This window comes from Pelophylax lessonae, assembly GCF_965119305.1.
Source record: "Pelophylax lessonae genome assembly, chromosome: 3".
Lineage (NCBI taxonomy): Eukaryota > Metazoa > Chordata > Amphibia > Anura > Ranidae > Pelophylax > Pelophylax lessonae.
Genome location: NC_138770.1, coordinates 26,036,241 through 26,062,336, shown reverse-complemented (window position 1 = coordinate 26,062,336; position 26,096 = coordinate 26,036,241). Strand labels below are relative to the sequence as shown.

The following is a 26,096-nucleotide window of genomic DNA, read 5'->3' as shown; positions in this document are numbered from 1 at the left end:
AATGGTGATGTGGTGATATATAATTGGCTGGGAGACCTAGAGAGGTATAAAGTCACATAAAGTTTTTTATATTTTAAAGTTGTTTACTTGTAAAGAAAAAAAGAATATTTCCACAATAAATATGTTTCATTATTGTGATTTTAGACATGATATATTTTCTTTGATTTGAACATAATCTGCATCTATTATGACTTAATAGTATGCTTTACAGAGTCATATATGTTACATTAACCCAACCTATGCATTGTCAGTCCTTCACGGATCCCTGATCTGGGATCCGCGCTAGGACATGCTTATTACATCATCTAGTAGATACATATGTCTAGCTACACTCATTTAAAGTCCCACATTCCTCCTTTTCCTTTAACTATAATTTACCAGCTCCTTGCTTCTCTAAATGGGCAGAGTCATAGTCAGTGACATTGTAAAAAAATTAAATGATAAAAAATAATACAATTAAAATACCAAAAAATAAAAAACTACTGACACCAGTGGGTGAACTTTCAGGATCGCAAAGGTCACACTTGCAACCGGGCCCTGGCATTCCACCACCGTGGGGAGGCCCCGAGATGGCAGGAAGGGGGCCCACTGTAAAACTTGTGAAAGGGACCCGCTGTGGGACCGCAATAAAGGGCCCCGCAAGCAGAGTAAAGGGCCCCAGGATCAGTGGGAAGAGCCCGGGGCTTGAAGGGAAGATACTTGCACCGGGGCCCTGAAGGTTCTAGTTACGCCTCTGGACCTTTTGCAGTGGTATTGTTGGCGTTTTCATCAACTTGACTGTTCTTATCCACCACATTGTGGGTAATAAACTGTTGTGAGACTTTTAGGCTCCATGTACACGGGACGTTGTTAAAAGTCCCTTTGAATGCTGGAATTTTTAGGACGTTTAAAACGTCCGTTCGGTCGCGTTTGTACCCGCGTTTAGCGGCGTTTGCAGGCGTTTGCGTTTAGAAGCGTTCCTAGAGGTCAAAAAAATTATTCCCCTTTAAAATGGAAAAACGCGAACGCTAAACGCGGGTCATCGCGTTCAGACGCGTTCGGACGCGTTTGTGCGTTTGAAACGCCGGGAAACACACGTTCGAACGCAAATAATTGCGTTCTAAAAAAAGTCCCTGAACGCAACTGCCTGCAAATGACTGTAAACGACCTGGTGTACATGGACAGATAAGATAAAATGTAGATGGGTTCAGGGGCTTCTGAAAAAAACGCCCAACTGCTCCTAAACGACCATTTCCAGCGTCCCGTGTACATGGACCCTTACCCTTAATAGACCTGGCTGCTGTTTTCACAGTCCTGCAGATAATTCTCCTTCTAGTGACCACTGGGGGGCACCTAGCGTGGTCTTTTGTTTTGTGTATGCCTGTATCTTGCACTATACAAAGTGTATTTGACAGCTGCATAGGTTTGTCCTGGTCTTCCCATGAATCCATCTATGATCTGTGCCCTCAGCGCTCGGTATACATGTTTGTTTAAAACGACGTAACTAAAATCTATTGGCTTCGGCCCAGGGTAGGATCCTTCCATAGGACAGGGAGTCTGGGATTGAAGGATTATATAAAAGGTTAAGCAGGAGAGAACATGGTGAAGAAAGAAAATACCGTGTGCAACATTTTTTCCATGTGGACAACATAAATAGCATAGGGGAGGAGGATTGTTTCAGTGGAGAGGACATGGTGGAGTCAGCTGACCATAATAAAGGGCATGGGTGAGTGGGGAAGATAAGCCCAAATTCGATTTCAGACCAGCGACTGGGTGGGCGATGGACAGACCAGGACATAAAAGTCTGGAGGTGGGGGGCATAATAATAATTTAACCACTTCCCACCAGAAGGCTGTCATATGACATCCTGGATTGAAGTGGGGATATCTGGATGATGGGTGCAGCTGCAGGCATCATCCAGATATCTTTCTTTTCAGCCAGCGATTCCCTATCTTGTTAAAGCCATCCTAGAAGCTCATGAAATGCTTGATTGCTTTTACATGCAGCGGGACATCCTCCACCGCCCTTCAATGCCTCTCCCGGGGCTCTCCCATGCGATCGGGGAGCTGGAAAACGGATCCGGCGACTGATTACTATAGAGCTGATCAGAGACTGGATGGTCCCCGGCCATCTTTATGCTCCTTGGAGGCCGAAAGCAACATCATGACGTCACTTCCGGCGCTGGCAGATGTAAGCACTGCCGATTTTTATCCTGGAAAGCAGAGATCAATGTACTTTTTTATCTCATGCTTTCCTGGGTAGAGGAGACATCTGGGGTCTACGTGACCCCAGATTTCTCCATAAAGATAACCTGTCACGCCTTATTCCTATTACAAAGGATGTGTACATTTCTTGTAAGAGGACTAAAAGAGATCAAAACAAAATTAAAGAGTTGGTGTACGCATAATAAAAAATTAATAATAACGTTTTTAAAGCACTCCTGTCCCTCGTGCTCGCACGCAAAAGCAAACGCATACGTAGGTTGCGCCCGCATATATAAACAATGTTCGGACCACACATGTGAGGCATTGTTGCAAACATTAGAGCAGGAGCAATAATTCTAGCACTACACCTCCTCTGTAACTCAAAATGTTTACAGGTTACCTGTTTAGAAAGCGCCACCTATAGCATTTTTTAGGTATCGTAGTTTTCCACGAGTGTGTGCAATTCTAAAGCATGACACATGTTTGATATCTAATTGCTCGGCATAACATCATCTTTTATATTCTGTTTTTTTTTTTGCATTAGAATTCATTTTGTGTATTTTCTCCAAAGAAATTGTGTTTGAAAAATTGCTGTGACCGCCTTTTTATTCTCTAGGGTCTTTGCTTAAAAAATATATATATTTTTAATGTTTGGGGGTTCTGAGTAATTTTTTAGCAATGAAATGATGATTTTTACATGTAGGAGAGAAATGCCAGGATTGGCCCGGATGGGAAGTGGTTAACAGGTCGGTGCTCCCAGACCGCCCCTAGATCTCAGCCAAAGCAAAGTGGATTGTGCTATGCGATGGGACTTATGGTGCCATATAAATGTAACAAAGGTACTTTGCAGCAATTTCAGCTGAGAAAGAGGGACTTGGACCGGGAGAGTCTCAAATAGGTACAGCAGTTTGGGGAGGAACCACATTTTGAGGACATTTACCGTGCCTAGCCAGGAGATATTATACAGTAAGCATCCCATTGTTTCAGGGATAAATGTATGTCTTGAAATAAAGAAGGAAGGTTAGCTTAGTATAATGAGGAGGAGGTGTCACATGAATAACGAGGTATTTGAGGGAACAGGTACACTAGTGATACGAGTAAGCGGATTGTAAGGTGCCCAGAGTTGTGGGAGGAATGTTGATAGAAAGATCCTCGATCTTAGAAGTATTAATCTTATACCCCGGCAGTGTACTCAGGTAGATGAGTGACAATTATTAGTAGTTATAATTTATACACAGCATGTTTGTTACAATGAATGTTTTATTATATATTCAGAGTGGAAACCTCGGGGATGATAATATTAATGTTAAAGAAGAGTATAAAGAGGAGGATGAGGAGTATGGAGTGATGGAGGAGTTTTCAGAAGGACACAAGGATATGATGGAGCCACCTAATACCAGGAACCCACCAGAGAGATGTCCCCGTCCTCTGTATTCCCGGGATTCTGAACAGGAAGATCACACCATCCCCCACTGTTACAAGGTTGGTGGGATGGAGTATCTAGAACATGGACTTGTGGAGATGATGTGTGGATTATTTTACAGATGATTTTTCTCTCATTTTCTTTAGGGTGAAGATCTGATAGATATAAAAGTTGAGGTTAAAGCAGAAGAAGAAGAGAGGATGGAGGAGGATGGAATAACAGGGACATTTATAGAGGAGGACACTCCTACAGAGATCAGAACAGGTGGGCCATTAACACTACATACATTCCTCCACCCATACTGCTCTCTGATTGGTCCAGAGTGCTCAGGTCTAGCAAGATCTCTGACGGCAATTTTCCCAGATTTACTTGCTCTGATGTCTCTGCAACTTGTCTCATGGAAACATTTAAGCTTCTACTGATTACTGAATACCAATATTATGAGTCCTGACCTTTACACTGCATAATTTATATTGTACATTACATACTCCTGACCCCTGCACTATATACTCTATGCTGTACATTACATACTTCTGACCCCTGCACTATATGTGTTGTACATAATTCTGATACTGTATACTGTATAGTCCTGACATTTGTATCCTTTATAATAAGTTGTACATTACATAGGCTTTACTTCTTTTGCACCCATGTTCTACTGTTCTACCAGCTGGACATTTTATATCTGATGATTTGATTGGAGGACAGACTTTTACATATTGATAATAATGTGATAACATCCTCAGGCTTTGGAACCTTAAACAGAAAGTGATAATGAGGGAGGAGTCAATAATGATGGTGGTCTTCAGGATCAGTCCAGACTTCATCTTGGTTGCTCTCCCCCTATCCTCACTCTCTGACCTCTGTGGGGGGGGGGGGGGGGGACTCAGCCCCGCTGTTATTCATGACTAAATATGACTAAATCATGGACTAAATAAGGAAGTGCAGGACTTCTTGTGTTGGGAAGATGGCAATGAGTGATAGAGGGGGAGGGGACACTCCTCCTATAATCCCCTCATCACTGTCAGTCCTATAAAAGACAGTTCTCTTTGTTTCCTCACTCTCTGACTAAAGTCCATGAATAAAGAAATGAACTGGTAGGAGATCAGAGGACCCATTTACTAGTTACCTTGAGGATGGATTTGTAAGATCCTCAGAGACAAAGCTGTCTGATGTGGGTGGAGTCCTGGTTTAGGGGAACCAATCTGCTGATGTCTGGTAATAATCTTTTTATTTCTATTTTAGTAGATGGACGGGAGATGAGGAAAACCTCAGAGGATTGTCTCACTTTGTCTCCAGACTGTAAAGTAGAAGATGAGGACATCACACAGTATAGTCCAGGAGAAAACCCAACTACCTCAAATGTCCATCCGGCACCACACAGTATAGATGGACCATCGTATTCCTCTTATCCTGAGGATCCTCAGACTGTGGGGGATGGTGCCGGACTATCGTATTCCTCTTATCCTGAGCAACCTCAGACTGTGAGGGACAGTGCGGGACCATTGTATTCCTCTTATCCTGAGGAACCTCAGACTGTGAGGAACAGTGCCGGACCATCATATTCCTCTTATCCTGAGCAACCTCAGACTGTGAGGGACAGTGTGGGACCATTGTATTCCTCTTATCCTGAGGAACCTCAGACTGTGAGGAACAGTGCCGGACCATCGTATTCCTCTTATCCTGAGGAACCTCAGACTGTAAGGGACGGTGCCGGACCATCGTATTTCTCTTATCCTGAGGAAACTCAGACTGTGAGGGACGGTGCCGGACCATCGTATTCCTCTTATTCTGAGGAACCTCAGACTGTGAGGGACAGTGCCGGACCATCGTATTCCTGTTATCCTGAGGAACCTCAGACTGTGAGGGATGGTGCCAGACCATTGTATTCCTCTTATCCTGAGGAACCTCAGACCGTGAGGGACGGTGCCGGAGCATCGTATTCCTCTTATCCTGAGGAACCTCAGACTGTGAGGGATGGTGCTGGACCATCGTATTCCTCTTATCCTGAGGAACCTCAGACTGTGAGGGATGGTGCTGGACCATCGTATTCCTCTTATCCTGAGGAACCTCAGACTGTGAGGGACAGTGCCGTCCTTCCAACAGATAAGAGGTTTTCCTGTACTGAGTGTGGGAAGAGTTTCCATTTTAAATGCGATCTTGATGTGCACAAAAGATCTTGCACAGATAAGAAGCCATATTCCTGTCCTGAGTGTGGGAAATGTTTTTCAGACAAGTCCAATCTTTACCCACATTGGAGATTACACACAGGGGAGAAGCCATATTCCTGTGATGAGTGTGGGAAATGTTTGTCAAGAAAGTCCCATTTTATCACACATCAGAGATCTCACACAGGGGAAAAGCTGTATTCCTGTCCTGAGTGTGGGAAATGTTTTTCACAGATGTCCAGTCTTTCCAGACATCAGAAATCTCACATGGATGAAAAGACTTATTCCTGTCCTGAGTGTGGGAAATGCTTTTCACACAAGTCCCATCTTCACACACATCAGCAACTGCACAAGGGGCTGAAACCATTTTCCTGTTCAGAATGTGGGAAATGTTTTGTACAAAAATCAAACCTTGTTACACATCAGAGGTCTCATACAGGGGAGAAGCCGTATTCCTGTCCTGAGTGTGGGAAAGGATTTGTACGAAAAGAAAACCTTATTACACATCAGAGGTCTCACACAGGGGAGAAGCCATATTCCTGTCCTGAGTGTGGGAAAGGTTTTGTACGAAAAGAAAACCTTATTACACATCAGAGATCTCACACGGGGGAGAAGCCGTATTCCTGTCCTGAGTGTGGGAAATGTTTTTCACAGAAGCCCCATCTTAACACACATCAGAGATCTCACACGGGGGAGAAGCAACTGCACAAGGGGCTGAAACCATTTTCCTGTTCAGATTGTGGGAAATGTTTTGTACAAAAATCAAACCTTGTTACACATCAGAGGTCTCATACAGGGGAGAAGCTGTATTCCTGTCCTGAGTGTGGGAAAGGTTTTGTACGAAAAGAAAACCTTATTACACATCAGAGATCTCATACAGGCGAGAAGCCGTATTCCTGTCCTGAGTGTGGGAAAGGTTTTGTACGAAAAGAAAACCTTATTACACATCAGAGATCTCACACGGGGGAGAAGCCGTATTCCTGTCCTGAGTGTGGGAAATGTTTTTCACAGAAGCCCCATCTTAACACACATCAGAGATCTCACACGGGGAAGAAGCCATATTCCTGTCCTGAGTGCAGGAAATGTTTTTCAGATAAGTCCAATCTTTCCAGACATCAGAGATCTCACACGGGGGAAAAGCCATATTCCTGTCCTGAGTGTGGAAAATGTTTTTTGCAGAATTCTGATCTTTGCAATCATCAGAGTACTCACACGGGGAAGAAGCCGTATTCTTGTCCTGAGTGAGGGAATGATTCCTCACTGAAGTCCTGTCTTCCTGTACATCAGGGATCCCACACAACCCTTGAGGTGTATTAGTGCCTTGAGTGTGGGAAATGTCTTCTATAGGAATGTTGAGGGACATCACAGCTCTCATGTGTGAAAGAAGCACACTCTGATATACACCTCAGATATACTCCATGGCTGATCTTCATCATGTAAGATACACTTCATAAGGAGATCAGAGATCACCAAAGACATGGATGAAGTGTTGTACCGTGTTGGCCATTGATGGCAGTAGAAAAAAGAACTGCATTGGAACTCCGACTAGGTGCTTTCTTCCACCAAACCGTGCTTCCTGCCCTCCAAACCGTTCTGAGCAGACAGAGCTAATACCAGCCCCTTTTACCCCAAACATCGTACACAGACAAGATGTGAGGTAAAAATCCAAAGGAATGACTGTTTATTGAAGGTCAGACACATACTTCATACCGTACAGGAGGACATCCCCTCCTGATCATATTACCCTAACAATACAAACTGTAAAAAAAATATAATTAACATAACTAAGGAACAGCCAACATGAACTACGCTACTCCCCCTCTAGCAACTGATAACTTACAGTGATATACTTAACATGAGCTAATTAACTGGTCACTTAAACCAGCCTAGGTGGAGGGGACAATACTAGCAGACAGACAGAAACAATGGAACAATGGGAGAGATCTACTTACCATACCACACATTATAGCAGGAGGCCCCAGTGGTTTGAGCTGATTACATAACATCTACAGTCATTGCTGGTTTGAGGCATAGAGGCCCCAAATATGGATATGGAACCTCCAGTTCCTGGAGTCTGTGTGTTTTGGGGAGACATAAACTTGAATCAGAAACAAGACCACTCCACGGATCCCCTAGGCATACACCTTCCAAAGATTAGTGTTCTCCTAAATGCCAGGGCCCATAGTCAGTGGGTAAGAGGCTCGATTCCAGTCCTCTCCAAAAGCCTCTGTCCTGGTTAGGTCTGTCACAGAGTCATTACCTTTCATTGGCTGAGTACATTTTGTGGTGTGAGCTTTCAGAAACATTTAGAGGTCTATTTAAAAATACAAAAATAGTTGAATGAGTGTGACCAACATTCGCCCAGCTGTGACAAGTTTTGGCAATATTTTATTTCATATGATCATTGGCTCCATCTATGGCCATAATGCTTTATTGCACTATTTTTACTGATGGAGGTATTTCAGGAAAAATACCGTAATATGGCCACTAGATGGAGCTGGTGATCATAGGAAATCACTGTGTTAAATAAAATACAGCCAGAATTTTTATCAGCTGAATGAATGTTTGTCACATTCGTCCAATGAATTTTATGAAAATCAGGAAAATAAACAAGGGTGGTTAGTGGAAGCAGCACAGATTACACACACTACACATTGTTAGGCACATGGTTAACCCTTTGATTGCCCCTAGATGTTAACCCCTTCCCAGTCAGTGTCATTAGTACAGTGACAGTGTATAGTATTGTCATTGAACTCTGTATTGGTGTTACTGGTGATGTCAGTGTCAGTTCCCAGTCAGTGTCATTAGTACAGTGACAGTGTATAGTGTTATCACTGATCTCTATATTGGTGTCACTGGTGGTGTCAGTGTCAGTTCCCAGCCAGTGTCATTAGTACAGTGACAGTGTATAGTATTATCACTGATCTCTATATTGGTGTCACTGGTGGTATCAGTGTCAGTTCCCAGTCAGTGTCATTAGTACAGTGACAGTGTATAGTATTATCACTGATCTCTGTATTGGTGTCACTGGTGATGTCAGTGTCAGTTCCCAGTCAGTGTCATTAGTACAGTGACAGTGTATAGTATCATCACTGATCTCTGTATTGGTGTCACTGGTGATGTCAGTGTCAGTTCCCTGTCAGTGTCATTACTACAGTGACAGTGTATAGTATCATCACTGATCTCTGTATTGGTGTCACTGGTGATGTCAGTGTCAGTTCCCAGTCAGTGTCATTAGTACAGTGACAGTGTATAGTATCATCACTGATCTCTGTATTGGTGTCACTGGTGATGTCAGTTCCCAGTCAGTGTCATTAGTACAGTGACAGTGTATAGTGACTGATCAATGTATTGGTGTCACTATTGATGTCAGTGTCAGTTAATGCCCCTCCCAGTGAATGTCAGCTAGCGCCAAATTGTCTGCCACACTATTACAGTCGCACTATAAGTTGCTGATCACCACCATTACCAGTATAACGTCAAAGCTGTGTAAATTCCACCATAGTTTGTAGACTATAACTTTCACTCAAACCAATTAATATACACTTCATGGGATTTTTTTTTTTTTTTTACCAAAGACATGTAGCAGAAAACAGTTTGACCTAAACGTATGCAGAATTCCTTTTATTTATTTATAATTTTTTTTATTGGATATTTTCTATAATAGAAATATTGTTTTTTTTTTTCTAAATGTTTGTTTATATAAAAAAAATAAACCCAGTTGTGATCGAAGGCCACAAAAAAATCTTTACAGTATTTGTGTGAAAAAAATGATATAAATGTAATTTGTGTACAGTGTTGCATGACAGCGCAATTACCAGTTATAGTAGCGCAGTGGTAAATAGCAAAAAAAAATAAATGCTCTGGTGATAAAGGGGGTAAAACCTTCCGGAGCTTAAGTGGTTAAACCAACCATTCATTTAAAACTAAAAATGTGCATTTGGCCATTTGATGGCGCTAAGTATAATAGAAATTGGTGTCATCACCCGGGCTCATCGGCTTCCTGCTTCAGGGGATGTGGCCAGATGGACACGTTTCTACACATATGGTGGACTTGTCCTAAAGTGCTCCTCTTTTGGATGAGGGTACACTTTTATTTTTTCAGGTACGACATTCAATATTACCAAAGATGGAAGTATTACCCTACTGATGTGTAGATTGTGTGGAGAGGAAGGGTCTATCTGTAAATAAATGGCACCGTCCCCTGGGATAAATTATGAAATAGTTATGTAACCAGGTTGGTAGGCGACTGATAAGGATGGAGGGAGGGAAGGGAAAGGAATGAGACAAGGAGGGAGTAAGTCTACCAAACACTGGATGTGGGGGTTTGAATGTGCCTGTCTATTAATACCAAAGACCAAAAATGGATAAAAAAGGATAATACATGTTTATTGATTATAACAAACAACAATATACATCAAATCATATAAATAATACAATATCTGTTTAAAGTAGATCTTGTGGATCTACGTGTTTCGCTAAACAGAGCTTCCTCAGGATCCAAGAGTATATTCTTATCAGATAAATCCATATAAAATCACAATATCTAAAACAAACAATAATAACAAACGATTAGGCATTTTTTGATTTCCCCTTTGTTTCTCTCTCTTCCGGTACTTAAAAAAAATTATTAATTTTTTTTTTTCTCTGTGGTATTATGGATATTTTAGTGTGCATCTCCTTCATATCTCTCACTCGTCTTGTACACATCTTCATTAATGTCATATCATTGTTCACTTACCCCATTGCACCTTTCCTTATTTATTCACACTCTCTGTGGTTGTGTTGGCCCTCACACTCATCTATTTTATTTTTGTGTATTGATAGAGTCACATTTACACTTCACTCTGTGTGTCACTTTATATAATTCTAATACCCCTTTCTGGGGTCGTCAGTATTCATATTGCACATACCATTCACTGCTTTTTATGGTTGATCTTACTCTTTTTCGGTCTTTTGTTCCTTATCTTTCAGCTGTACTCTATACAGATTTCTAAACATCATCATACATCACTGATGCAAGGAGCAGTGTTTTTGATTTGATTCTTTACTAAAAGGGTAAGGACATGTTTCAATGACTTTTACTGTGATCCTCCTCTCCGCCTTCCAATTTTTTGGAATCCCCCCCCCCCCCCCCCCCCCGATGGCCCAATTTAGTCTGATTATTCTTTTCCTAATAATGTATTTATTTATATTTATTTTTTTTTTTTTCATTTCTTTTTATATACTATGTATATTGATTTGTTATTATTGTTTGTTTTAGATATTGTGATTTTATATGGATTTATCTGATAAGAATATTCTCTTGGATCCTGAGGATGCTCTGTTGAGCGAAACGCGTAGATCCACAAGATGTACTTTAAACAGATATTGTATTATTTATATGATTTCATATATATTGTTGTTTGTTATAATCAATAAATATGTATTATCCTTTTTTATACATTTTTGGTCTTTGGTATTAATAGACAGGCACATTCAAATCCCCACATCCAGTGTTTGGTAGACTTACCCCCTCCTTGTCTCATTCCTTTCCCTTCCCTCCCTCCATCCTTATTAGTCGCCTACCAACCTGGTTACATAACTATTTCATATTTTACCCTACTAAATAAACCAGTCGAAAATGTCCTGGAACACACATGGACCTTAATATACTTCATGTTCTTCCCCATGACTAAGCTCCGGGGGCGGAGTAAAATGTGTTGGGGGCATGGCCTTGTGTGAGCCCAGGCTAAAGGTTGTCTCTCTAATACCACCATAGGACTCCATGGATGTGCGGCACCAGCGATCTTTCCTCTCTTCCTTAATATACTTCATGTTCTTGGTGGCCAAAACTGCTATTGGGACCGCCTGGAAAAGCCCAGATATAGACATCGCCTTAACGAAGTGTAAGCTCACATGGATAATGCTAAATGAAAGAATGGTTCGTGTCTTCCAAGACAAACAACCCCTCTTCTACATAATATGGTCTCCTTGGCTCCCCTATCTGATCTGCAGGTTCCAGACACAAGGTGCTGACTCCAGGAACGGCTGGTGGTAAATCCTCGGACAGACTTACTTCCTTTTCTCTTTCTTTCTCATTCCCATTAAAATCAATGAATGCTTTCACCTTGCGGGGGGGGGGGGGGGTGCTGGTGGGGCAGTGAAAATAATCCTGCAAGCAGCATCTTTGGAGCATGTTTGGAATGCTAAAAAGAAGCGCCTCAAAAACGCCCCTCTCTATTGAAATGAATGGGAAGCGCCTCAAAATGCTTTTTGAAGTAGTTTTTGAGTCACGTGTCCTTAAAAAAAAAAGTGCCCTGCACCTAAAAAGTGCTGCAAAAGCGCTGTGTATGTAAACGATCGCCTTGTAGAGCAACCCGTTCAGTTCAAAATAGAGATAAAAGGCAAAACATTTGTGTATACTGTATGTGTGTGCATATACAGTATATAGATATACATATATATACAGTATCTCACAAAAGTAAGTACACCCCTTACATTTTTGTAAATATTATATTCTATCTTTTCATGTGACAACACTGAAGAAATGACGCTTTGCTACAATGTAAAGTAGTGAGTGTACAGCTTGTATAACAGTGTAAATTTGCTGTTCCCTCAAAGTAACTCAACACACGGCCATTAATGTCTAAACCGCTGGCAACAAAAGTGAGTACACCCCTAACTTAAAATGTTCAAATTAGGCCCAGGGTGTCAATATTGTGTGTGGCCACCATTATTTTGCAGCACTGCCTTAACCCTCTGGCATGGAGTTCACCAGACGTTCACAGGTTGCCACTGGAGTCCTCTTCCACTCCTCCATGATGACATCACAGAGCTGGTGGATGTTAGAGACCTTGCACTCCTCCACCTTCTGTTTGAGGATGCCTCACAGATGCTCAATAGGGTTTAGGTCAGGAGACGTGCTTGGCCAGTCCATCACCTTTACCCTCAGCTTCTCTAGCAAGGCAGTGGTCATCTTGGAGGTGTGTTTGGGGTCGTTATCATGTATGAATACTACTATCCTGTGGACCAGTCCCTAAAGGGAGGGGATCATGCTCTGCTTCCGTATGTCTCAGTACATGTTGGCATTCATGGTTCCCTCAATGAACTGTAGCTCCCCAGTGCCGGCAGCACTCATGGAGCCCTAGACCATGACACTCCCACCACCATGCCTGACTGTAGGGAAGACACACTTGTCTTTGTACTCCTAAACCTGGTTGCCACCACACATGCTTCACACCATCTGAACCAAATAAATTTATCTTGGTCTCATCAGACCACAGGAGATGGTACCAGTAATCAAAGTCCCTAGTCTGCTTGTCTTCAGCAAACTGTTTGTGGGCTTTTTTGTGCATCATCTTTAGAAGAGGCTTCCTTCTGGGACGACAGCCATGCAGACAAATTTGATGCAGTGTGCGGCGTATGGTCTGAGCACTGACAGGCTGACCCCCCACCCCTTCAACCTCTGCAGCAATGCTGGCAGCACTCATATGTTTATTTCCCAAATACAACCACTGCATATGATGCTGATCATGACAAGGCCTGTTCTGAGGGGAACCTCTCCTGTTAAACCACTGTATGGTCTTGGCCACCGTGCTGCAGCTCAGTTTCAATGTCTTGGCAATCTTCTTATAGCCTAGGCCATTTTTTTTATAGAGCATCAATTCTTTTTTTTTCAGATCCTCAGAGAGTTCTTTGCCATGAGGTGCCATGTTGAACTTCCAGTGCCCAGTATGAGAGAGTGAGAGCTATAACACCAAATGTAACACACCTGCTCCCCATTCACACCTGAAACCTTGTAACACTAACGAGTCACATGACACCGGGGAGGGAAAATGGCTAATTGGGCCTAATTTGGACATTGTCACTTAAGGGTGTACTCAATTTTGTTGCCAGTGGTTTCGACATTAATGGCTGTGTGTTGAGTTATTTTGAGGGGACAGTAAATTTACACTGTTATACAAGCTGTACACTCACTACTTTACATTGTAGCAAAGTGTCATTTCTTCAGTGTTGTCACATGAAAAGATAGAATAAAATATTTACAAAAATGTGAGGGGTGTACTCACTTTTGTGAGATACTGTATATTTTATCTTGTACCTAGGATCATCAGGACAGATAATTATATATACACAACACATTTTGGTCCGATTTTTCTCCCCTGTGTCCGCCCCAGGTCGGGTTAATTTGTTGGGGGTTCGAAGGAAGTCAGTGTGCTAGTAAGCCATGTTTGTATTTATTATGATGTACATAAATAAAGATTATGTTCTATGCTTATGAAACACTAATATCGAGTCTGTTCATTTTAAGAGAAAAATGTCTGTAAATCTTCATAGTCCTGAAGAAGCCTTGTGTGAAACGCGTTGACCAGTGAACAGACGAAGATAGAGGAATATGATCCGAAGCAAACACAACGACGTGCCCCCATCCCTAATGGTTAATGCAAACAGAAAACAGAGGTCGTGGGACTTTAAATGAGGCAGATCACCAACTAAGATATACAAAAATAGAATCTGAATGTAGTCATTTATTATACATACAGTAATTGATACAAATGTTGACATCAGTAACAAATATGATGCAGACATGTATACAAAAAAATCTGACACAAAAAAATCCATATAGTAAGGAGATTGTTATAATAGTAATAAGATATATTCAGTAATAAAGTACATGGCCGTCACTAAATGTTACATCTAAGTGAAGAGAGGAAATATCTATACCTACACCAACCTTATGATATATACCAACTTATCCTTATATATGTATGATGTACATGAGTGAAATTAGTAGGAGACATTGATCTCCTGTGTACGAGCTGAGCTCAGTTTGGGGTCAGTTTCCTCATTTTATTGAGATCTGGTTTTAGATAAATCAATAAATGTTATTTTAGGATAAATCCATGTAGTTGTTATCTGTCTCATGCTGTGCCCTTAAAGTCCACACATATGACAGTGGTTCCTTGTGAACATCTATAGGTTCCCATTTCTCTGAACAGATAGGATGTTGGGACACTCGTGAAAAAAATGACGTGGGATCCCCTCCCCTCCCCTCCCCTCCCCACCCCCCCCCCAGTCTATACCAGGCCCACGCCAAAATGTAAAAAAAATAAATGCCGTGGGGTCCCCCCAAAATCCATACCAGAATCTTAACCTGAGCATGCAGTTCGGCAAGTCAGGAAAAGAGGGACAAGCGAGCGCCCCCCCGTCCAACGCATACAAGGCCACATGCCCTCACCATGGGGTGGGGGTGGGTGTTTTGTGGCAGCTTTGCCCCCTCACCCCAAAGCACCTCGTTGATGGGGATAAGGGCGTCTCTTTCCAACAACCGTGGACTGTGCTTGTGGGGGTCTGCAGGCAGGGGGCTCCTTGTAATCTGAAAGCCCCTTTTACCAAGGGGAACCCCAGAACCCCCCCCCCATGTGAATATCGGGACCATAGTACCTGCACCTATTCACGAAAAAAAGTGTCAAAAAGTAATAAAAACACACACACATTTTTTGAAAAATTCTTTATTAAAAAATAAAATCCAGCCTCCCCCGATGTAGATCCGTCATCAATCACAACGCCCGCCGCACCCAAAAAAATAAATTAAAAAAAGACGCTCTCGCCGTCATTGAGGCCCTCTGCCTACTGCAGGCTTCTCATTTACATCTTTAATATAGGTAAGGGGTGGGGGTCACCTGTCTATATAACCTGGTGACCATGCCCCTTCTGACGTCAGGAACCTAGCATGCACCGGCCCATGAGGTCAGAAGGGGCAGTGCCACCAGGTGATGTAGACAGGTGACCCCGCCCCTTACCTACGTAAGAAAGGTAAAATGGAGGAGGAGCCTGCAGTAGTAGGAGGATTTTTCAAAAATTGTGTTTGTTTTTAATAATATTTTACACTTTTTTTGGTGAATAGGTACAGGTACTATGGTCCCGATACTCACATGGGGGGCGGGATCTGGGGTTTCCCTTGGTAAAAGGGTCTTTTAAATTACGACAAGCCCCCTGACAGCAGACCCCCACAACCACAGGCCACGGTTGTGTAGAAGAGGCCCTTGTCCCCATCAACATGGGGACAAAGTGCTTTGGGGTGGGGTGGGGGGAAGAGCTTCCCCAAAGCACCCACCCCCTCATGTTGAGGACATGTGGCCTGATATGGTTAAGGAGGGGGGCCCTCACTCATCCCTCCCACTTTCCTGACCTGCCGGTCTGCATGCCGGGATAAAGGGTCTGGTATGGATTTTAGGGGAGAACCCACACTGGTTTTTGTTTTTTACATCTTGGCCCTGAAGGGTCTGGTATGGACTGGGGGGGGGGGGGAGGAGGAGCACGCTGTTTTTTTTTTCTATTGCCAGGCAATGCCGGCATTCTTTTCTTTCCATTCATCTGTCAGTGGGGAAGCCCGCTGACAGCTGATGAGTCATGGTTGGTAAGGATGCGGGCGGCCGGTTTCCCAGCTTGCTGCTTAACAACCCACTATTCTTCACACAGAATTTGCATCGGTCGATCGTTTTTTGACTGATCCAAATTCAAATTGTTTTGAAAAGTTTGAATTCATTAAAAAACGTAGAAACAAAACAAATTTTAACAGATTTCAACAAAATTCATTACAATTTCATTTGGAGATTTGGATACATCCGAATCTAGGAATAACCAAAAATTTGTCTGAATTTGTATTGGCACCGAAACGAATTTCACGTGTCTAACACTTAATGGCCACCCGCTAACAGCTGGGCTCCCAGCCAATGCAAATGGCCGCCGATGGCAGGGCCCACTCTCCAGGCATGGATGCTCTACATGTGTGTGCCATAACACCAACCCGCTGATAGCTGGGGACTCAATGACCACTCGGGACATCCTGGAAGACTTCTGGATACCAAAGGAAGCTCCTGACATCCCGCACAGCTGCCCAGCACCAGACCCGCCCACCAATACTTCCAATAGGTAGGAAAACTTCATACAAAAATGGTCCTATAAGTGAGGACAAAAAAGGAACGCAGCAATTGGCTTATCCTGAACATGTATGGGGGTGGGGTCTTATACGGGAATAACGAGGGCGGAGCTACCCAAACGTATGCTGCCATGGACATCTGTCAGGAAAGCACATTACGGCCACTAGATGGAACTGACCATTATAGGAAATCCCAATTCACCAAGACTGGGGGAATGAGGGTCACATTTCATCAACACATTTATAACAACCAGACCTGTAAGTGTTTGTGAAATCTTCCCGCACAAAATGTACTCAGCCAATGAAAGGAAAGGACTCCATTTTTATTTTTCTCCTGCTATCAATGGCCAACACGGGACAACACTTCTTCTCACCCGTGTGCCATTTCTGATGTGTGGAAAGAGCGAACAATTGTGTAAAACATTTCCCACACTCAGGACAGGAATAGGGCTTCTCACCCATGTGCGATCTCTGATGTGTGGAAAGAACGGACTTCTCTGAAAAACATTTCCCACACTCAGGACAGGAATAAGGCTTCTCACCCGTGTGAGATCTGTGATGTGTGGAAAGATGGGACTTCTGTGAAAAACATTTCCCACACTCAGGACAAGAATACGGCTTCTCACCCGTGTGCAATCTCTGATGTGTGGAAAGATAGGACTTCTCTGAAAAACATTTCCCACACTCAGGACAGGAATACGGCTTCTCACCTGTGTGCAATCTCTGATGTTTGTAAAGATTGGACTTCCGTGAAAAACATTTCCCGCACTCAGGACAGGAATACGGCTTCTCACCTGTGTGCAATCTCTGATGTGTGGAAAGAGCGGACACGTGTGTAAAACATTTCCCGCACTCAGGACAGGAATAGGGCTTCTCTCCCGTGTGCAATCTCTGATGTGTGGAAAGATCAGACTTCTGTGAAAAACATTTCCCGCACTCAGGACAAGAATACGGCTTCTCACCCATGTGTGATCTCTGATGTGTGGAAAGAACGGACTTCTCTGAAAAACATTTCCCGCACTCAGGACAGGAATAAGGCTTCTCACCCGTGTGAGATCTCTGATGTGTGGAAAGATGGGACTTCTGTGAAAAACATTTCCCACACTCAGGACAAGAATACGGCTTCTCATCCGTGTGCAATCTCTGATGTGTGGAAAGAACGGACTTCTCTGAAAAACATTTCCCGCACTCAGGACAGGAATAAGGCTTCTCACCCGTGTGAGATCTCAGATGTGTGGAAAGATGGGACTTCTGTGAAAAACATTTCCCACACTCGGGACAAGAATATGGCTTCTCACCAGTGTGCGATCTCGTATGTCTGGAAAGACTGGACTTCCGTGAAAAACATTGCCCGCACTCAGGACAGGAATACGGCTTCTCACCAGTGTGAGATCTTTTATGAATATTAAGTTTGGATTTAAAACTGAAACTTCTCCCGCACTCCGTACAGGGAAACCTCTCCTCTGTTGTAAGGACGGCACCGTCCCTCACAGTCTGAGGCTCCTCAGGATAAGAGGAATACAATGATCTGGCACCGTCCCTCACAATCTGAGGATCCTCAGGAAAGGAGGAATACGATGGTCCGGCACTGTCCCTCACAGTCTGAGGTTCCTCAGGATAAGAGGAATACGATGGTCCGGCACTGTCCCTCACAGTCTGAGGTTCCTCAGGATAAGAGGAATACGATGGTCCATCTACACTTTGTGGTGCCGGATGGACATTTGAGGTAGCCGGGTTTTCTCCTGGACTATACTGTGTGATGTCCTCATCTTCTACTTTACAGTCTGGAGACAAAGTGAGACAATCCTCAGAGGTTTTCCTCATCTCCCGTCCATCTACTAAAATAGAAATACAAAGATTATTGCTAGACATCAGAAGATTGGTTCCCCTAAACCAGGACTCCGCCCACATCAGGCAGCTTTGTCTCTAAGGATCTTACAATTCCACCCTCAATGTAACTAGTAAATGGGTCCTCTGATCTCCTACCAGATCCTTTCTTTATCCATGGACCTTAGTCACAGAGTGAGGAAACAACGGGGAATGTCTTTTATAGGAGTGACAGTGATGAGGGGATTATAGGACGAGTGTCCCCTCCCCCTCCATCACTCATTGCCATCTTCCCAACACAAGAAGTCCTGCACTTCCTTATTTAGTCCATGATTTATAGTGCAGGGGTCAGGAGTATGTAATGTACAACAGAGTATATAGTGCAGGGGGTCAGGAGTATGTAATGTACAACATAGAGTATATAGTGCAGGGGTCAGGAGTATATCATTCAGGGGTCAGGAGTATATAATGTGCAATATAGAGTATGTAGTGCAGGGGTCAGGAGTATGTAATGTACAACAGAGTATATAGTGCATGGGTCAGGAGTATGTAATGTACAACATCGAGCACTGTTTATAGTGCAGGGGTCAGGAGTATATAATGTGCAACATAGAGTATATAGTGCAGGGGTCAGGAGTATGTAATGTATGTAGCAGGTTTTCCAGGCCTGTGGCCTGATGTGGGTCTGCCATTGTTACCGATTACCTCTCCAGCCCATGTGAGCTGCGGCCCTGGGTGTGAGAACTGAGACATGGACAACTCCAGCATCTTGGTTTTGTGGCTTTTATTGTATAAAAGGGGGATGGGAGAAGGGAATGAGTGGGATACTCCTTTAGGCTTGACTAATTACACTTGGGACTTAATCCTGGAAAAATGCCCGTTGGTGCTTCCTTGACGCCAGCCAACGCCCACTGACTCTGAGTCCAGAAGACCCAGGACTGTGAATTGTAGAATTACTGACACTGCTGTACTGCAAAGTCACTGAATACTCCCCTCCCGCCTTGCACTGGCTTGAGGAAGTACACTGTAGATTTTCGTAAAGCTGCAACTGTTAACTGACACACTCTGTACAATTCAGGGCCCAACTGCAGGTGCCCCCTTTAACCTTGAGTTCTTCGGGGTTCACTGACTATGTACCCCCCTCTGTAACTTCAGGGTCCTCAACCTAGGTACCCCCTTTCAGCTAGCTGGCACTGGATCCCAAAACCTCTTCCGGAGTGGTCCCCTCTGACTCTGGCAGACTCCCAGGGGCAATCTGCTGTACTCACAACCTGTGTAGGCTTTCCTGGGACTGAACCCCTCTAACGCTCCGCAGGCTCTCGGCACACTGGATCCTCTCAGCTCAGCACTCTCTGGATTCTCAGAAGGCCCCCCCGAGACATCCAATTCCTCAGACAGAAGGAGAGACAGCCATACTCTCCCTCCTTGGACTCTGCTCCCGCCAAAGACACCCTGTCACGCACTTCCCCCAAACTTATACCCACTCCCAGAATCCTTAGCAGCATAATCTGCCTTCTGGGGTAGTTACAAGCCTGTATGTGTCCCCTGATTGGGCTTCCCACACTGCCTTTTGAGAAGCCTCTCACAGGAGCCAGTGGGGATACTTCTCCCCTCAGCAGGCACATCTGGAAGCCCTGACACCCTAACCAAATAAATCACAGCCCTGCTGTTAGGCAGACAAGGCCCACTATACATTTACCTAGCACCTACCTGTAGGGTGCTACATGTACAACATAAAGAAAATAGTGCAGGGACCAGGAGTATGTAATGTACAACATAAAGTATATAGTGCTGGGGTCAGGAGTATGTAATGTACAATATAGAGTATATAGTACAGGGGTCAGGAGTATGTAATGTACAACAGAGTATATAGTGCAGGGGTCAGGAGTATGTAATGTACAACATAGAATATATAGTGTAGGGGTCAGGAGTATGTAATGTACAACAGAGTATATAGTGCAGGGGTCAGGAGTATGTAATGTACAACATAGAGTATATAGTGCAGGGGTCAGGAGTATGTAATGTACAACATAGAATATATAGTGTAGGGGTCAGGAGTATGTAATGTACAACAGAGTATATAGTGCAGGGGTCAGGAGTCATAATATTTGTGTTCACTAATCAGTTGCAGAGGTCCCACACCGCTGCCTCCCATCTCCTGAGACTGCACTCAGTGACTTGGGTGTGAGACTATACAGACATATCCCCCCCACCCGGCACAGCCAGCAAATAACAGAGCAAGTAACCCCGGGAGAATTGTTCTGTCAGAGATCTTGGTAGACCCAGACATGGGGCAGAAGAACCAAGGTACATACCGCAGATGTCTAGGTCAAGCAACACCTATGGGGAACATCAACATTTTTCTGCCAGCTGAACCCCAGAATCTCCATAAATCTAGTCTAGAGACATAAATTGTGTCTGCAGCACAGAGAAGGAAGATTATCCGAGAGAAATACAGGAATACAGAACGGGGAACAAAGCTCAGGAAAGTGACCAGGGAATTACAGGCTGATATCACCCAGTCCCCGCCCTACTCTGGACCAATCAGTGAGCAGTATGGGTGGAGGAATGTATTTAGTGTTAATGACCCACCTGTGCTGATCTCTGTAGGAGTGTCCTCTATAAATGTCCCCGTTATTCCATCCTCCTCCATAGACTGCTGATCATCCCTCACATACCTCTCTTCTTCTTCTGCTTTAACCTCAAATTCTATATCGATTGGATCTCCACTCTAAACCAAGAAAATGGGAGAGAATATCATCTGGAAGATATAAGCTTTATTATTGTGATGTTCTATATTAAAAAAAAAAAAAAAACACATCCTCTCCAGAAGTCCATGTTCTAGATGCTCTAATCCACCAACCTTATAACAGTGAGGGATGGTGTGACCTTCCTGTGTGGAATCCCGGGAATACAGAGGATGGGGACATCTCTCTGGTGGGTTCCTGGTATTAGGTGGCTCCATCATATCCTTGTGTCCTTCTGAAAACTCCTCCATCACTCCATACTCCTCATCCTCCTCTTTATACTCTTCTTTAACATCAATATTATCATCCCCGAGGATTCCACTCTGAATATATAATAAAACATTCATTGTAACAAACATGCTGTGTATAAATCAGAACTACCAATCATTGTCCCTCATCTACCTGATGATGGTGAGGGATGGTGTGACCTTCCTGTGTGGAATCCCAGGAATACAGAGGATGGGGACATCTCTCTGGTGGGTTCCCATTACTGGATCCATCTGTAGGAAACACACACACTGACTGAATACATTGTTTCTATGGGTTTATCAGATGATGGGGGATCTAGGTGGAGCCTCCGTACTGCTCTCTCCTTTACAATAAAGTCTCCTCTTACCCGGTGATGTGAGGGGCGGTTGATTCTCCATGATGTCCTTCCCAGCACCGCTCACCTCTCCTGTCAGCAACTCAATGATCTCTCTGGTGACTTCTCAAATCTTCTTTGTATTTCTCTATTCTATCAGGGAGGGAGGTGGAGGCAATGTGATGGTCATATGATCACCAGACTTCACAGGAGGAAAACTCTAGATTTGAACACAAATAGTAAAATCAAATGACATTCCCAGAATCCTCCTTACCTCACTGGTCAGGTCTATTTTTAGTTAAACCCCACTTAATGCTGAGGTTTCTGATATTACATACAATGCAGGTCCAACAGCCCTACTTTAATAGTAAGGAGGCGTGGGGTTCAGCCCACATCTTAAGAGCATCAGTGTAACGTGAGTCACTTTGGTTTGTGGAACCCAGATTGCTTTAGGGAGGTATGGAGACTACTTGTCCCGCTTCCCCAGTCCCTCGTATGTGTAAGTCACCCTGTGTCTATTAGGGGCACAGGGTGACCAAGAACTCCAGTCGGGTCTGCACTAATCAGACTCGCTGTACAACCACATTGGACTCAGACTTTCGTGTTACCCCGGTTATCCTAAGTTCTATATGTGTGGTTTGTGTTGAAAGAGTGAGGGGCTCTTTCACTTGGGACAATAATATTTCTGAACAATGTCCCTCAGAAAATATATAAAGATATATTGCAGATTGCTAGGATATTGCAGAAGCCTGTCATAGACCCTTGCTAGTGGGGTGGGGGTTTGTTGTTGTTGAATACCTGTATTCCATTGTTCTATTGTTCCTGTCTGCCTTGAGTAAGCTTATTATGGGATGTGTATATTTGTGTGGATTGGCTCTAAGGGGGAGTGATTGTCCCAGAGCGTATATTTCCTTGTGCTTTGTGTTTCAATAAACAGTTTGATTCTGTTTTTTTTTTAATGATGTCAATAAAGATTTTAGAATGTTGCAGAAACTGACCGATAAACAATACTGGTACTGGTATCTGATGTATGAATCTATCCCTCACACAGGAACCTTGGCCCTCCCTATACTGTCTGATATGATGTAAAGAAATCAATCTATCCCTACCTCACACAGGAACCTCGCTCTCCCTACACTGCTAGAAATGTCTCCCTGCAATATCTGACCAAAAGAAACGACTCTGTCCCTGCCTGAATCGCGTGCCTGTCCCTCTCTGAACGCCGCACAATGACACTACACGCTGCAGCTGTGCGAGCAGCCCTTTATGTAGTGTGGGGCGTGTACTTGGCCCCTGAGCCATGATTGGATAAAGGCAGCCTGCCTTTAGTCCAATCATGGCAGAGATTTGTTGATTGGCCAAAGCATGAGGTCAGGGTGCATGCTTTAGCCAATCACATAATGCGCTGCACGCGCGGAGCGTGTGCAGTGCATTATGGGAAACTCAAATTTCCTGTGAAGAAGCACATTTGTTCGTCATTCGACGAACGATCGAACAAGCGATGTTCGAGTCGAACTTAGCCTCGACTCAAACTCGAAGCTCATCCCTAACCAACAGCACATTTAAGCATGTTGACCTCAACTTGCGATGGGGTCCTGGAGTTCCACCACTGTAGGGGCGCCCTCCGCTGCTTGGGAGATAGTACACTGGTCATTAACATGCACTCTCACAGGCACACAATCCTCGCCCCGCCCCTCCTCTCCGCCCACAGTCACGGGCACTCACCGACACACAGGCTACGCCCATCCTCTCTGCCTGCCCATTGAGTTCAGTAGGGTAGGGAGATAAAATGTCGGGAGACTGAAAAGGAAAATCAGCTGACCCAGGCTGGGCCAGTAGAGTGAAGGGGGAGGAGCTCTCCACCGTGTGAGGAGACCCCATGATAGGATAGGAGTTACTGGAGACACAGGAAGAAAGCCGAAGAGACCTAGCCAGGAGGTGGGACCGACTGATCTGCAAGTGAGTGGCACTGATTCCCCCCTCCCCCCACACACCACTGCTGCTACTGTCCCCCCCCCCCCCACCAGCACCTTTGCTGCCACTGAATCCATCCCCCCACCACTGCTACCACTCATCCCATTCCATCCCCCCCCAACCACCACCCTTGCCACTGTTTCCATGCCCCCCTCACCACTGCCACTCATCCCATCCCCCCACCACCACTGCTCCCATCTCCCCCTCACTGCTGCCACTCATGCCACCCCCCACCACCACCGCTGCCACCGATATTCCCTCCCCCCCCCACACCAGCACCTTTGCTGCCACTGAATCCATCCCCCCCACCACTGCTACCACTCATCCCATTCCATCCCCCCAACCACCACCTTTGCCAATGATCCCATGCCCCCCTCACCACTGCCACTCCTCCTATCCCCCCACCACCACTGCTCCCATCTCTCCCTCACTGCTGCCACTCATCCCACCCCCCACCACCACCACCACCACTGCTGCCACTGATCCCATCCCATTACCCCCCCAACCCCCACCACTTATCTCATTCCATCCCATCCCCCCCCCACCCCTGCCACTCATTCCACCCCCCCCCCCCACCGCTGCCACTCATCCCATCCCACCGCCGCTGCCACTTATCCCATTCCAACCCCCCCTCCACCACAGCTGCCAATCATCCCATCCCCCCACCACCACTGCTGCCACTGATCCCATCCCCACCTAACCACCACTGCTGCCACTGATCCCATCCCCCTCCACCACCGCTGCCACTCATCCCAGGGGCATAACTAAAGGGGTCGCAATTGTTGTGGCCCATGTGTTTCCCCTGTAAATCTGGATAAGGGGGGGGGGTCGGCATATAGAGGAAAAAATCCCTCCATTTTTCTCCTGCAGCTGCTAAAAGCCGAGTTCTCCTCCTCTCGTGGCTGCAGGAGTAAAATTGAGGGGATTTGTTCCTCTATGTGTCACCCCCGCTGCCCTCCTATCCAGGTCCTGCTGCCCTCCAGCCCCGGGATAAGTGGGAAGGGCCCTGGCCGGGGCTCAGGGGGGCACTTTAAGGTTTCTTACTCTGGGGCCCTGAAGGTTCTAGTTACGCCTCTGTGTCATAGGATTCTCTGACCCTGATTGGAGGGACATTGGGAGGAGGAGCTGTATGGTCAGTGTCATGTCAAAGGATATTCGGACTCTGATTGGAGACATTGGAAGGAGGAGCTGTGTTGTCAGTGTCATGTCATAGTATTCTCTGACTCTGATTGGAGGGACGTTGGGAGGAGGAGCTGTGGGGGGCACTGTGTGAGGTTTCTGCACACAAAGAATCATATTCTCCCGGGTGCGTCACACCTCTTCTAAAAATAAAGATGAACTTTGTCTTTGGGCTTTGACAGGACACATCATATTCCTGTGATCTCCGTGTACTCCGGAGACTTTACTGATCACATTTTAGGATGAATATCTGAGACTGGGATCATTATGAAAAAAAAAAAACAATTCTGGATATTTACTACAAATAAAATTTTTTCCTTTTTCTTCTTATTTGAATTCTAAAAGATAAAGACATATGTAGCACCCTATAAGGTAGGTGCTAGGTAAAGTGTAGTATGCCTTGTCTGCTTATCAGCAAGGCCATGATTTTCAGCTAGGTTGTCATGGTTCCCAGGTGTGGCTGTTGAGACTGGGGAGTCTCCCCACTGTGCTCAATGAGGGCTCTCATTGGACAGTGGAGGAAACCCGGCCAATGGCACACCCAGGCTTGTATCTATCCCAGAAGGGCAGATTATGCCGCACAGCATTCTGGGGGAGGGTATACGTTTGAGGGGAGCACATGACGCAGCGTCTTTGGTGGGAAGCAGAGTCCCAGGTGGGACAGTACGGCTGTCTCTCCTGACAGGAAGAATCGGGTATCCCAGGCGGCTTGCTTGAGGGGACAGAGGGCTGAGCTGAGCTGCAGAGAGGATCCGGTGTGCTGAGGACCAGCGGAGCTGAGGGGACGAGTTTCAGGAAAGCATTCCCCGTAGTGAGTACTGCAAACTGCCCCTGGGGGTCTGCCTAATGAGAGGGGACCACTCTGGAGAGGGTCAGAGGGATCCAGGAGCTAGCTAGCCAGTGCAAGAGCAAAGAAAGGGGGGCCAGAGTTGACCCTGAAGGTCAAAGGGGGTGCCAGTAGTTGGGCCCTGAAGTGCAGAGTGTACAGTGCAGTGTGTACAGTGTTAAGAATTGCAGCAGCATTACAAGAGGCTACCTCAGTCAGGAAGGACTGGAGGGAGCAGTGTCAAGGACTTTTGAGCTAACCA

The 26,096-nt window shown here is 44.9% G+C and overlaps 2 protein-coding genes across 2 annotated transcripts in view; one reads left to right on the top strand and one right to left on the bottom strand.

The window, feature by feature from the left end:
• Nucleotides 1–7,019, top strand: part of LOC309550260 (uncharacterized protein) — a gene marked incomplete at both ends in the record, with an annotated part of 1,652,360 nt that extends 1,645,341 nt beyond the window's left edge. The window contains one exon of the mRNA XM_082250668.1: nucleotides 5,736–7,019. Within this exon, the coding sequence (XP_082106794.1) occupies nucleotides 5,736–7,019 (1,284 nt within the window). The remainder of the gene's footprint in view (nucleotides 1–5,735) is intronic.
• A 3,693-nt stretch (nucleotides 7,020–10,712) lies between these two features.
• Nucleotides 10,713–26,096, bottom strand: part of LOC309550259 (uncharacterized protein) — a gene marked incomplete at both ends in the record, with an annotated part of 60,196 nt that continues 44,812 nt past the window's right edge. Inside the window, one exon of the mRNA XM_082250667.1 lies at nucleotides 10,713–10,767. Coding sequence (XP_082106793.1) covers nucleotides 10,713–10,767 — 55 coding nt within the window. The remainder of the gene's footprint in view (nucleotides 10,768–26,096) is intronic.